General features: G+C 44.9%; 1 protein-coding gene across 1 annotated transcript; it reads right to left on the bottom strand.

Annotated features, from left to right (window-relative positions):
- Positions 1-13,374: 13,374 nt before the first annotated feature.
- LOC309546897 (uncharacterized protein) lies at positions 13,375-14,729 on the bottom strand (the record flags this gene model as incomplete). The annotated part of the gene is made up of 2 exons (XM_082246590.1): positions 13,375-14,254; positions 14,398-14,729. 2 exons carry the CDS (start codon positions 14,727-14,729, stop codon positions 13,375-13,377), a joined length of 1,212 nt encoding a protein of 403 aa, XP_082102716.1.
- Between the last annotated feature and the right edge of the window lie 259 nt (positions 14,730-14,988).

The raw sequence follows: 14,988 nt of genomic DNA, 5'->3' as shown, positions 1-14,988 counted from the left end.
GGTCATGAAGGGGTTAAAATTTTCCTGAGGTCGATTGGTTAATGGACATAAGAGGTATGCAATGTGTTTGCAAAAAAAGTTCAGTTACGTGTGATAAGAGTAAAGTCTCACTAGTTCCTATGGTCTGAAAGTAAAGCCCCGTACACACGTACCGATCGTCGGCCGACGGAACGTCCTACAAATGTTCGCGGCTGGTGTGTTTGTTGTTTGTCTGTTGAAAAGTGCTCCAAACTTGCCCAGGACATTTGTCTTCCGACAGAAAATGACGTCACTACGTTCCACGCACGTTCGCCGCTACAAAAGAGGAAGTGAGTGTTTGGCCGTGACCCTTCTGGGCATCTCGCGCTGATTTCGGTAGCATTTGTTTGGTTGACGACATTTCGCTATTTTCCGAGACATCGTTCGAGAATTTATTATGGCGACCGTGAATTCGTCCGTTGCTGTCGTTAGTGTTGGAGTTTTGGCTCTGAGACGACGTACGAGCAATAGGAAGAAGAAGCGGACCTCCTGGACGAAAAATTGGTTGCTTAACCGTGATCAATTTTCTCATATGTCCTTGCTGAGGGAGCTCCAGGAAAATAATCCTGATGACTTCAGGAATTATTTGAGGATGACGGATCCCATCTTTTACCGTCTTCTTGCCCTGGTGTCCCCCTATATTCTGAAGCAGGATACTTGTATGCGGCTTGCAATTACTCCTGAGCAAAGGTTAATTGCGACGTTGAGGTATCTTGCAACAGGGAGAAGCCTGCAGGATCTGAAGTTCACCACAGGCATCTCCCCCCAAGCACTTGGAGTCATCATCCCTGAGACCTGCTCTGCCATCATCAAGGTCTTGCAGAAGGACTATATCAAGGTATGTTTTATTTTTTACATTACATGTATTACTAGTTTCACCTGAATTATGATGTTTTTGGATGTACAGCAATTGACACAGGCCATTATTTTGTAACTACCCTCTGTCCGCATGCACATAGTAGTAAAGATATAGATTATCTTTAACCATTTGTAAAATTACCCACTAACCACCCCACCATTCTCTCCTATGTGTCCCTAAACGCATTGCCTGTTAACAGTATTTAGAATTTGGGTCATTTTATTGCTTTCCCTCAAACAATTATTCCTTGGCCAATGTTTTAGTACCTAGTTAATGATTTATCTAAAATACATCAGTCCATCCATTCCCACCTATGATTCTGTATGTTTATGTAATGATGTTAAAACCTTCACTGACCACAAGCCCTAATTGATGTATAAATGCCCAGTTTTACTTACCCATCCCCCCACCCACATGCTAAATCTCAAAGTCAGCATATACCAAAGCTCAAGTTCAGAGGTCTTCAAACTATGGCCCACCAGTTGTTCACGAACTTCAATTTCCATCATGCCTAGTCATGTCTGTGAATGTCAGAGAATTACAAGGCCTCATGGGATGTGTAGTTCTGCAACAGCTGGAGGGCCGTAGTTTGTAAATCTCAGCTCTAGCTGGTGAGTATAATGGGCCATACACACTAGAAGATTGTCAGAACAATTTATCCTTCCGATTTACCAAAACCAAATAATATGAGGTCCAACAAACACTTTCAAATCCTATGCAATCTGGTAGGCCCTTGCACTACATAGAAAAGTTAAATCTGCACGAAAAAGTCTTCAGAGAATCTTCTAGTGTGTATGGCCCTTTACAATATAAGAACAATAGGAGGTTGAAAAGAAATGTATGTAGATGTTACATCCCCATATCCAAACCTTTGCCTTCCTGTTGTATATTTTTTTAGCAAGTTGCATAAGCATTTAACAGACAACTGTGTGTGTAATTAATAATGTGATGTGCTCAAGCACTAATTTTTTTTTTTTTTTTTATTTTTATTTTTTCCCCACAGTTTCCTTCAAACGCAGAGCAATGGCTGGAGATTTCTGATCAATTTCTGGAGAAGTGGAATTTTCCCAATTGTGGGGGTGCTATTGATGGGAAGCACGTCCGCATTGTCCCCCCTCCGAATTCCGGCACATTTTATTATAATTATAAAGGTTTTTTTAGTATAGTCATGCTAGCCATAGTTAATGCAAACTATGAGTTTATTTTTTTGGATATTGGCAAAAATGGCCGCAATTCGGATGGGGGAGTTATTGATCAGACGGAGTTCGCTCGTCGTCTAAAGAACGGCACTCTGAACCTGCCATCCAGGGAGCAAACTGTTGAGGGTATGAGCTTTGTGTTTATCGCAGATGAGGCTTTTGCGCTTGGGGAGCATCTCATGAAGCCCTACCCTCAGAGGAACCTCACCCCAGACCAAAGGATTTACAACTACCGGTTGTCCAGAGCTCGCAGAGTTGTGGAGAATGCCTTCGGGATAATGGCCAACCGGTTCCGGATATTCCTGACGTCCATAAACCTGGCACTGTACAAAGTGGATAATGTGGTCTTGTGTTGCTGCATTTTGCACAACTTCCTACGCAGGAATGCACAAAATTATGTCTTGCAGCAACTGGATACTGACCCTGCTATGCCAGGTACAAGTGGAGAGGCCCAACCTTCTAACCAAGTGGAGTCCATGACGTCAATGGAAGTTGGACGGTCAGCATTGGCATCACACAGGGCCCGTCAGATCCGCCAGGAATATCTGGACTATTTCGTGGGGAGAGGAGCTGTGTCCTGGCAGCAATCACTGTCACAAACACATTAATCTTGTTAAAGATTGGACACACAAGATAAATGTCAGAGATATATTATTTTTCAACACATTAAACAAAAATTGCAATGATTCTGTATTGTGGATTATAATCATTTGGGCACATATGCCAAACACAATTATTTGGGTTAATCATGTGTTATATATGTGTGACTTTGGAAGGGTTAATACATTCATCAGTGTGTTTCTTGACTGTAGTCTCTCACCAGCTGATCCAAAGTGATGATGGCCATGTGTTATTTTTTAGCCAGTGGTGTAAATACAAGGGCCTTCTGCACCCCACAAAATGTACACAAACCCTGTCACATTGAGAACTAGGTCACACCCAAGGTTCATCTAATGTCACCTTATATTGGTGTTCATTGTCCAGAAGTTGCCCATACTATATATTTCAGATAATACATTAGGGTATTAACAAAGTACCTACACCTGTTATGTTGTGTTCATTTATGACATCCTTCTCACTGCCCACCAATGTTAGGATATGTCAGTGTTATGTGAAACTTGATCATTGTTCATCTCAAAGTGTTATATATATATAGGTAATGGAAAGTGAACTAGAGCAACGAACAAGCAATACACTATAGATTACACTGATCTCCCTACACTGATTGCTACTGGCAATATCAATGCCATATTGAATCCTAGGACTGCTAGTACCTTGAGTGTTGAGTCACACTTATGCGATGCGGGAAGTCTGCGACTTTGCAGCCTTCCAGCATTGCATAAGGGTGACCCGCCACTTACTTTTTCCACAGGATTGTATTCCACAAGTGTTAAGCACTGTGCGATCCAATCCAGATACATCAGAAATAAAGGGTCATGTGCGACTTGTATGCGTGTTCAGTGCGAATGTAGCCATACAAAGTGTATGTCTCAATTCACACTGCACATCTGATGGCATGTAATATCGTAGCGCACTGCTCCTTTATTACATGCGATCAGATGTTCAGGCGAAAATCAGCTATACAGTTTGTATGGCTCAATTCGCACTGCACTCGCACAAAAGTCGCACATGATGCATTTATTCAGCCGCATCAGGATAGGATCGCACAGTCGTTCAAACTTGTGTGCTCCGATCCTGTGTGAAATGTCAGATCGCACTGTGATATGCGTTAAAACTGGGGGTATCTTTAACATTTCATTGACACCTCCAGCAACTTGCATATGGCAGTGTCCAAAATGCTTTCATTAACATGTAAATATGTGAATAGGACAGCCATCATACATTTAGTGCTTCTTTACACAGCTTTAGACCTCGACCCCCCAACGAAAGTCTAATAAAGAATTGAACACACATTGTTGAATGTAAAAATGTTTTAGTATCAAACATTCACAGGGTTAGGGTTAGGGTTAGGGTTAGGGTTAGGGTTAGGGTTAGGGTTAGGGTGTTGGAAAGTGCTTTTCCCAAACTTGGGTACACTCTTTAACATCTGAGTGTCATAAAACTGGCCTAAAATATTATATAAAAATGGGAACATCCCAATACAAACTGTAAAAAATTTTAAAATAATTATTTTTAAAATTTGGCAAGCATGTCCACAAAATCACGCATCTTTCCTTGCAATGCCGTTGCAGTCTCTTTTATTTGCTCGAGGTCTGAGCAGCATTGAAGAGCCTCACGGGTCAATTTGGCCAATGTGCAAGTGTGTAATACATGATCTGGAAAATAAAATACAACGGAGTCAATGTGAATCACCTACATGAGGTCATAATATAGAAACATTTGGTGTGCAGGTAATCTTTAAATTCCTCTCGAGTTAATACCTACCCTGTTCTTATGCTCTTTTGCCCTAGGCTCTTCATCTTCCTCCTGACCTCTTCCAATGCTGTTGCTGATGATTCTGCCGGTCTCCTGAGCTTACTATATATTCATTAGGGGTGTGAACGCATGATGACGTCATTGTGAGGGCATGGTTGTAATGTATATATATTAAGATGCAGAGACCAGAGACGGGCAGAATGCACGGCAACAGCATTGGAGGAGGACAGGAGGAAGAAGAAGAGCCTAGGGCAAAAGAGCAGACAACATAAGAGCAGAAGATTGGACAGCAGAAGACTGGAGAGGAGAAGATCCAAAGAGCAGAGTGGAGAAGACCGGATGAAGATCTTTAAGAACATTTCATAAACGTCTCCTGTCGTTATTCACATACACTTCCATTTATGTGGTTAATGTGTAGGGGTACTATGTACCCCATACCCATTCACATAGTGATTGGGGTCTGGGATCTGGGGGCCACCCTTTGTTAAAGGTTGCTTCCAAAGTCCTAGGAACCCCCTGGCCGCATGACCCCCCAAAACCACCAGACAGGGTTGTGGGGATGAGGCTCTTGTCCTCCTCTACATGGGAGTAAGGTGCTTTTGGGTGTGCGGTGCAGAGGCCCCCTGGCCCAAAGCAACAAAACCCCCCCATGTTGAGGGCATGTGTCCTGCTGTGGTCCAGGGGGTGTTTGGTCCGCTTGCTCGTTCTCTTTCCTGGCCTGACAAGCTGCATGCTTGTATAAGGGTCTGGTAGGGGTTTTGGGGGTAACCCACGCTGTCTTTTTGTTGTGGGCATACCCTCAAACTCAATACCACACACAAAAGGCCTGGTTGTGAACTTGGGGGGACACCCACGGTGGGTTCTTCAATTTTTTGGTGTAGTTCCCCCTCAAAAATCTTCACAACGCAAGTGGCCCCGCAAGTCAGAGCATCCTGAGCCGACTTACGGTGCGACTTCCATTCAAATAAAGAGGCTCCCATAGGGAACTAGTGTTGTAAATTGGAGGCTAAAAATAACACTGATAAAAATCATTCTGAAAAAACCTACGTGGGCACACAATTGGCTCTTGGACACTTGGTCCTGGTTCCTCCACAGTTTCTGAACTGGCTTCCATGCTGCTTGGCACGTTGCCAGGAGATCGGGCTTCTGACCTGGCTGGGGATGCCACATCCTGGCATGATGCAACATCTGCAATGTAAATTTGTAAGGGAATACAAGAATATAAGGTTAAACAATCATTGCAAATACACATATTTCTATGATCCCACTACACAAAAATCTGTGACTACCAACCTTCTTGTTGCTCTGGTGTCTGGTCACTTGTAGGCTCCACCAGGATTATTTCCGGCATAATGTCTTCATCTACATAATACAAAACATTGGCCATATCATAAAAGTCACAAGAGGTACATTTGTTAGGACATGGTGCCCTGCTTGATAGCTCTTTTAGTAACAAATATGAAGACATGTACATGGTTATCTACGAAAAATATGGTACATTAATGTTTGACAGTGCATAGGAACCAATTACCTTTAGTGGAATCTGTGCCACCTTCTGTGCCCATGTCCTCCTCTTCTTCCTCCACTGCAGATGGAGCTGCCAAACCTCTCCTCCTCCTTTCCCACTGTTTGGCACGGAGTTTACGTTTTTCTCCTATTTAAAGGTTTGAATAATAATCTGTGATTAATAGGAATGTTTGCTGAGAAGATTCGTGCAGGAAAGAACGTTCGTTGCAACACAATACATATATTTTTCACTATGGCTTCCTGACTTTTAATGTCATATACTAAAACATCAACAATAGATCGATCAAATCACGACATGACAACTAAAATGAGTAATCTAACTTTTTACATAGACATTATAATCTAGACATGTTAATACAACATACACAAAATTATAAAAAACATATTGCATGATTAAAAAAATAAAGAAAAAATAAAACTTACTTTTTTTCAAAATCCGATGGATTTGGGAAAGCTGATCCTGCTCACGGTGTTTGAGGTCAGACCATCGTTTCCTAATCTGATCTTTCGATCGCTCGACACCGAATTTTCTGACCAAACAGGCCACCACCTTGTCCATGATGCCATCTTTCCTGGCATTGGGCCGCTCGTAATTTGCCAACTTTCCATCGTAATCCATTTTTTCTAAAATGGAGACCATCTCCACCATTTCTGGCTTTGACATGGGTGTAGCCCTTGATTTTCGGGTGGCCCAATCACTTCGGCCCCCACTAATTGAGCTCCCAGATTGTTGAGACATGGTTCCTAATTAAACAATTATTATTCCACTGCCTCAGGTGTGAGTGTCGCATGTAGGCCTGATCTTCGGCACGTACACACCCCTGCACAAGCCCGCCACTGGAGGAGGAGTTGACGCCTGCGCTGTATTTAAAGGACGCCAGATCGTTCGGCCGACGATTCGCTAGCGGACATATCGAGAGTTGGAGCACGATCGAGCGGCGAATCACGACTTTTCCCCACAAACAAAGGTACGACTCTTTTAATAGAAAGTGTGTGTTTTGGGCCCTATACAGCTTTTATTAGGAATATCTTTATTATGTGCCAAAATACATGCTATTTTAATATGTTTTGTGTTGTTTTGTGTCTTGCAGGCATATACTGTCCTGCAATATGGTGGACAATTTCACCACCCACAACTTTTTAATAAGTTTTATTGATGAGTTCAGGCAACTGCCGTGTTTGTGGCAAGTGAAGTCCGCGGATTATAAAAATCGAAAACTCCGAAAACAGGCCATGGAACATTTGGTGGCCTTCTACAAGCCCGTCTATCCTGGGGCAAATTTTGAGTATATACGCAAAAAAATAAACAGTATTCGTACTGCCTACAGGCGGGAGTTAAAAAAAATAGAGGAGTCCACCCAGTCTGGAGCAGGGGCACGGAATGTACATGTACCACGGCTGTGGTACTATGATAACATGCGGTTCCTGGCAGACACCTTGGAATCCAGGCCGTCAATTTCTACACTGCCTTCTACATCGGCAGAGGGCTCAGTGTCGGTAGATCCAAGCCAGGATGAGGATTTCCTGGAGGAGAGTTTTACTCAGGTATGGCATTTCACAATATATTGTCTGCTAAAATGTAATCATGTAACAAAATTATAAGCTAAACCATAATTGACCCTTTAGGTAAACGGGCATAGCAAGGGGTTGGCATGACAGGCAACCGCCAGGGGCGCAGGCCAAGGGGGGTGGGTCACAAAAACATTGGCATTGTTTTATTGTTTATTTTAACAATCCACTCAGCCTGCACACCCCAGAACCCCCAGTTTGCAGGCGGATTCATGCAGGTGTAAAACATTGAGAGCAGCTTCATGCAGGTGTAAAACATTGAGAGCTGCTTCATGCAGGTGTAAAACATTGAGAGCTGCTTCATGCAGGTGTAAAACATTGAGAGCAGCTGAGCCAAAAGACCAGGAGACTGAGACTGCCTCTCACTGCATCCCCAGCACCCCTCCGGTCTTACAAACACTGCTGCATCCCCAGCACACCTCTGATCCTAAGAAACACTGCTGTAGCCTCAGCATTCCTCTGGCTCAACCTTTTTTAATACAAAACTAACAGCTCCTGCAAATGATCCATCCATCCTTGCTTCCATGTCTCTGGTCTCTCACTCTGGGTCAGCAAGGCAGGTGGCTTCCTTATTCATGTTTCCCTGCACTGCTTCACCCTCAATGCCCTACATCAAGCCCTCTGCAAGTTCAGGCCCCTCTCTCTCTGCAACCCCCTCCTCTCTCTCTCACACCCCCTCTTTCTCTCCCTCTCTCTATCTCTCAACCCTCTCTTTCTTTTTCACACCTGAGACAATGATTGCCCACTAGAGAGCTCTACACTGGGCAAACAAGGGGCAAATTAGAAACTTTTAATGCCCTTTAATTTTTTTTTGGGGGGGTGGGTTACAGTTTTCCATTGATCTTGGGGGGGGGGGGGGTTGTTGCCAAATACAGCTCCTCAACAAGGGCACTGGAGACCCTAGATATGCCACTGTATGTAAAGTCTGCTATTTGTTCACAATAATATAACAAACATGACTTTTTATATACACTATAACATTCTAATCAATTGTTCATTTCATCAACAGGGAAGTGTCACTGAGGAGGAGCCAGGTTGCAGCCAGGAGCCTGGGGAGCCTGTGGAGCCTGAGGAGCCTGCGGAACTCTTTCCACCACCACCTCCTCCTGCCAAACGGAGGCAAAAGAGGAAACACATAGACGACATCACAGATGAATTCATACAGGAGGCCACCATAGCCCTCCGTAGGAAACCGGAGGCAAATGAGTCCTTCGGGAATATGACTGCCAAAATCCTGGATAAGGTGGACCTCAGGCAGTGTCAGTATGCCAGAAAAATTATTCTGGATGTGCTGCAAAACGCTGAAAACGGCATACTTAATGAGCACAGCCATGCATGCCAGGAGCACCCGTGCCCTCCACCTCCACCTCCACCTCCACCTCCACAACACCCACCACCTCGCCAAATGCCACATGGCCAGTGGCAATATGGCCAGCAGGATCCAAACCTGCCCTCATGGCAACCTGATTATAGCTATCACCAACTTTAATTTGTGTAACCCCCTATTATTTATTTTACCCCTGTTTGCCAGTTTCTAGTTTAATTTTGTCCAAATGGACCTTTTTTATGTTTAGTTATACGGAAAGTATTGATGTTTGCTTTGTTTTTTTTTTGCTGAGATCCAAAAAATAAAGAAAATTGAAAATAAAAAATGGCCTATCTGAATTTGTTAACATGTTTAATATTGTGCATAACCTGAAAAATATGTTTTAGACATTAATTCATAAAAGAATAAAGGGTCATATCAATAGTTAGATCTTTGGTGTGAAAATACAAAAATAATGGTGAAGAGTTCAAATTATTTAATTCTAAAATTTGATAGAACAGATAGAATAGACAAACATTATCTTCATCATAACAGAACACATGCCTTTTTATTAGAAAAGTATGGCATTATGAGCAGCATCTTCCTTCTTCTCACATTTATCAAGATGAGCATGTGCTCCGCATTTCACCTATTTCTTGGACTTCCGCGAGCCGAAAGTTCTTTCTGAATAAAATGTTGAGTTTACTAGAGAAAATTCTTCCGGGAACTCATTTGGTTTGATCATGCGTGTTGGGATTTGTAGCTGTGTGTCGGCAGAATTGCGTACTGACAGGCGAACAATCGTCCGTTCTGGTGTCGGCATACAAATATTTTCATGTTTGCAAGAAAGACTTTTGTCCGCGGATTGTGCGCAGACATCTGTCGGAGGCACCATACTAACACGCGTACAATCGGCAGATCCTTCGTCCACCGACGTTTGTATGCCGACGATCGGTACGTGTGTACGGGGCTTAACAGTAAGTCTAGACCAGGAGTCTTCAAACTATGGCCCTCCGGTTGTGCAGGACCTACAATTCCCATCATGCCTAGTCATGTCTGTGAATGTCAGAGTTTTACAATGCCTCATGGGATGTGTAGTTCTGCAACAGCTGGAGGGCTGTAGTTTGAGGATCCCTGGTCTAGACAGTCCTTCCACTTCTGCATCATAAGCATTCCAAGTTAAGAAGGCAGTCACATAAGAATACGAGGACACACCATTTAAGCATGTCATTGCTCTTCCTAACTGAACCTTATTTGTAATAAAAGTTATAGCTAACCTGAAGCTATCAATATTTTAAAGTGCATGTTAGGGGGGGAAATAAAATAAAATGTTCTGTATACAGTACATCTCTGCAATACTCACATGATTTATCCCTTAAAAGACTACACAAAAATACCTGTTGATATGCAAGAAATGCATTCAGCTTATAGTCCTGTTGTAGGCTGGCAGCACACAGCACTTTTAGGCCCCATGCACACGGGGCGTTTTTTAAGGCCGCTGTAAGCAGCGTCAGACGTTTTCCTCTTGCAGCCTAAAAACGCCCCTCCATGTTATTCTATGGCCTCATGCACACAAAGACGTTTTTAAGCTGTAAGTGGCCTAAGCATTTTTCAGCTGCAACAAGAACCCACGGCCTGCGCGTTCTGAGGCCCAGCGTTAGAGCGTTAAAAGCGCCTGACGCTATTTAACGCTATTTAACGTTTTTATCGGCGTTTTCCAGCGTCCGGCGTTATTAAGCTGTAGAAATTTTCAGAAATGTGATTGGTCACTGTAATGGAGTAAAAACACAGGAAATGCATTTTTACATTTCCCAAGTGTCCTTTGCTCAGCCGTGTGGGTGGGTGGGTGTGTCTGTGTGGACATACAGGAGAGAGGGACAATGGCTGCTGATATAGGTCAGACAGAGCTTATCTCTGCAGTTGAGGCCCATCCAGAGCTGTGGGATGTCTCCCATCCCTTCTATAGTGACAGGATTAAAAAATCAAAAACCTGGATGGATATATCTGAAGCCCTAACACCAGGCTGGGACCGATTGAGCACCGCAGAGAAGAAGGAAAGAAGTAAGTTTTTCAGAAATGCATGACTTGTGTGCTGTATAATTACAAAGAATGCATATTTTAACCTTACTTCACTTTTCTTCTTAGGCAAAATTTTCCAAAAGAGGTGGAAGTCCCTGCGTGATCGGGTCAGGAGGGATCTGACAGAGGAGGAAAAAGCTAACACAAGTGGTGCAGCTGCCTCCCACAAAAGAAGACACGTGTACCACAACCACCTGGCATTCCTGCGTCAAGCAATGATAGACAGCAGTAGAGAGTAAGTCGCACATACTGTATTTTTGACTTACATATAGGGGTGCTCAGAGCATCGTTTTCTGTGAATGTATTGCTATTCTGCAGCCATTTTTTTTAACATATTTTTCAGGACAACATCTAATATTGCGGACCTGGCTCAGGATGCTAGTCAGGAGGTGGTTGAAGAACCAGAGGACAGACCCCCCAGTGCTGCCACTGAAAACAGTGACATGACGATCCAATCCAGTGGATCTCATGTCTGCGATGAATCCACAATACAGGTTAGTGTCTGTCTAGTCTGTCTGCCATTCTTTTCTTCATTGTATGTATGTGACAAACTGAACCTTTTTCTTTCTTAACAGGAATCCAGGGACCAGGAATGTGCTGTGGAAGAAATTCCCGATAGTGGTGTGGGGCGTGGCCGTGGCGAGGTACCCGTTCGTGGCAACGAGGTATGTGTGCGTGGCCGTGGCGCTGTGCGTGGCCGTGGCCGCAATCAGCGTCAGAGGGGTGGCGGTATTGTCCCTCAAAACGAGGACGGGGTGTTAGCGTTGCTGCAGGAAGTGCGGCAGGAGAGGCGCAGTGGGGATGTGTTCCTCGATCCTGGCAACTCACGCGCCGCCTTCTGCCGTGCTGCATACTACATCCTGGAGGACATTGGGGGACCTGAAGAAAAGCTTTGTATGGATCGTGTGCTCGCCATCATGACACAATATAGGCATGCAAAACTAAGTGGTGGCCCGCCACCATCAAACGATCCATTCAACACTTTTCTTGATCCCCCAATGCCCTCTGTGACCTCAGCAACGCTAACACCCCACTTTCAATACCGCCCCCCTCCGCAACGCCACCTACCTACCTTGTCCCCTCCGCAACGCCACCCAACACCTGTCTTGTCCACGCCCTCCTATTTCCCACCCCACTCCTCCATTGATTTCTCCCAACCACCTACCCAGTACCCGCCACCAAACTTACCTGGACCCCCTTACCACCATGAGGTTGCGCAGGAACGACATGTCCAAGCCACCCACTCGCATCCTGACATCAGCTATCCACGTTCGAAGTCACCGCGGTCAAGCCAGGACGATCAGTCAGGATACACCTACCAGCATTTGTGATTTTTTTCTTTTTTTTGTGTTTATTTGAATAAAAACCTTTTTTTTAAATGATATTTTGCCTCATTTTTTTTTAAAGTTGTATGTTGAAATAGAAGTACATCTGCACAGGCCATTGGGCTGGCACACACTTGCCACATGCAGAAGGAAACCCCCCTCCTTCTTCTGCATGTGGCAAGTGTATGCACAGACCAGGGCTGGCACACACTTGCCACATGCAGAAGGAAACCCCCCTCCTTCTTCTGCATGTGGCAAGTGTATGCACAGGCCATTGGGCTGGCACACACTTGCCACATGCAGAAGGAAACCCCCCTCCTTCTTCTGCATGTGGCAAGTGTATGCACAGGCCATTGGGCTGGCACACACTTGCCACATGCAGAAGGAAACCCCCCTCCTTCTTCTGCATGTGGCAAGTGTATGCACAGGCCATTGGGCTGGCACACACTTGCCACATGCAGAAGGAAACCCCTCTCCTTCTTCTCCATGTGGCAAGTGTATGCACAGGCCATTGGGCTGGCACACACTTGCCACATGCAGAAGGAAACCCCCCTCCTTCTTCTGCATGTGGCAAGTGTATGCACAGGCCATTGGGCTGGCACACACTTGCCACATGCAGAAGGAAACCCCCCTCCTTCTTCTGCATGTGGCAAGTGTATGCACAGGCCATTGGGCTGGCACACACTTGCCACATGCAGAAGGAAACTCCCCTCCTTCTTCTGCATGTGGCAAGTGTATGCACAGGCCATTGGGCTGGCACACACTTGCCACATGCAGAAGGAAACCCCCCTCCTTCTTCTGCATGTGGCAAGTGTATGCACAGGCCATTGGGCTGGCACACACTTGCCACATGCAGAAGGAAACCCCCCTCCTTCTTCTGCATGTGGCAAGTGTATGCACAGACCAGGGCTGGCACACACTTGCCACATGCAGAAGGAAACCCCCCTCCTTCTTCTGCATGTGGCAAGTGTATGCACAGACCAGGGCTGGCACACACTTGTCACATGCAACATTGAACTGGAACAATGGAAGAATGATAGACATCAAAAGAACTGAAATAAATGTTTAATAAAAGCTGTATGTGAAGATATCACAAAGTTTACAAGATGAATGATTTTAGACAAAATTATCCTGCCATGCCACTTCCCCATCAGGCGAGACAAAGAAATCCGCAAACTTATCTCTGATGGTCATGACTCCTGCTGTTGTTCGTAAGTCCATAAACTGCACGCGGTGCATGGGGTTACGTGGCTCTGGTTCAACGCTGCTCCTGTCGCTTCTCCTTAGGAAATTGTGCAAAACACAGCAGGCCAGGACAACCTTGGTGGCATTGTCAACATCCAGTTGCATACATGACAGCAAAACCCTCCATTTTGCTGAGCACACACCAAACGCACACTCCACAACACGACGAGCTCGGCTCAGCCGATAATTGAATATACGTTTGGTGTGACTCAGTCCATAGCCACTGTATGGCCTCATCAGATTTTCTGCCAGTCCAAATGCTTCGTCGGCCACCATGACCAATGGCAAGCTTGGTTCCTCAGTACACGGTAGCGGCCTGCTTGTTGGTATGTTGAGTCGTCCTTCGTGTAGCCGACGTCCAAAGGCCGATTCTCGAAAGATGCGGGCATCACCCTGGCTGCCATATGCTCCTACATCAACAGCAAGGAATTGAAGATGGGCATCAGACAATGCCAGGAGTACCACAGAAAAATATTTCTTGTAGTTAAAGTATGCAGAGCCGGAATGGGGGGGCTTCTTCACCCTGATGTGTTTTCCATCAAGGGCACCGATACAGTTGGGGAACTGGGTTTTCTCCCAAAATTCGTCGACAACTGCTTCCCACATCTCTTCAGTCGGCTCCGGCATGACCACCTCCTTCAACTGCTCCCATATTGCCGCACATGTCTCCTTAACAATTTTGGCCACCGTGGAGACACCTAGCAGAAAATAGTGGTGTAAGGAGACAAAGCTTTGGCCAGTAGCAAGAAACCTAAAATAAAAATAAAAAATGATTACATATTACATCTATCTTTCAAAAATACATTGAAAATGTTTTAACTAGGACCTCACCACCTAACCCTCTTAACCCAAGTACTAACCCTATACAAAACACCCACAAATGATTTCACTTACCGAAGTGTCACAAGCAGCCTTTCCTCCGGTGACACACTGCTTCGCATGTTCGTGTCCATCCTGGATAGCCTTGGCCTGAGCTTCTCCAGCAGGTCATCGAAAAGCGGAACGGACATACGTGTGAAGTTGTACCACTTGTCCGGATACATGCGGAGTTGGGTGTACATGGTGGTAAAGTACCCCACGGACAGACGCTGCAACATGACAGGATGCACCCAGAACCTTCGCCGTCTGCTCCTCTCATTTTCCTCCTCCAACTGTCTCCTTCTACGCATCCTTCTCAAGATGATGAGCAGGATCGCCTCATCAACCTTCTGCATAACAGGATCCATGACTCAGAAATACAAAAAATACTCAGAAAATACAAGAAACATTCACAACTGATATGAAAATGCTCTCTCCTCTCTCTCTCTCCTACCAAAATGGCTTCCACACATTGCATTGTGGTTATTTTGGGTGTGGAAAATGGAGGAGGACTGATTTTTTAAAAAAACGCTATTTAGCGCTGACGCGGCTTAACGCGGCTTAACGCTCATTAACATAATTTGAGAAACGCTGTTTAACGCGCGTTTTTAACGCCGGTTTTTCCCG

Source organism: Pelophylax lessonae (assembly GCF_965119305.1).
Source record: "Pelophylax lessonae genome assembly, chromosome: 2".
Lineage (NCBI taxonomy): Eukaryota > Metazoa > Chordata > Amphibia > Anura > Ranidae > Pelophylax > Pelophylax lessonae.
Note: the sequence above shows the minus strand (reverse complement) of the source record. Positions and strands in the feature narration are given on the sequence as shown.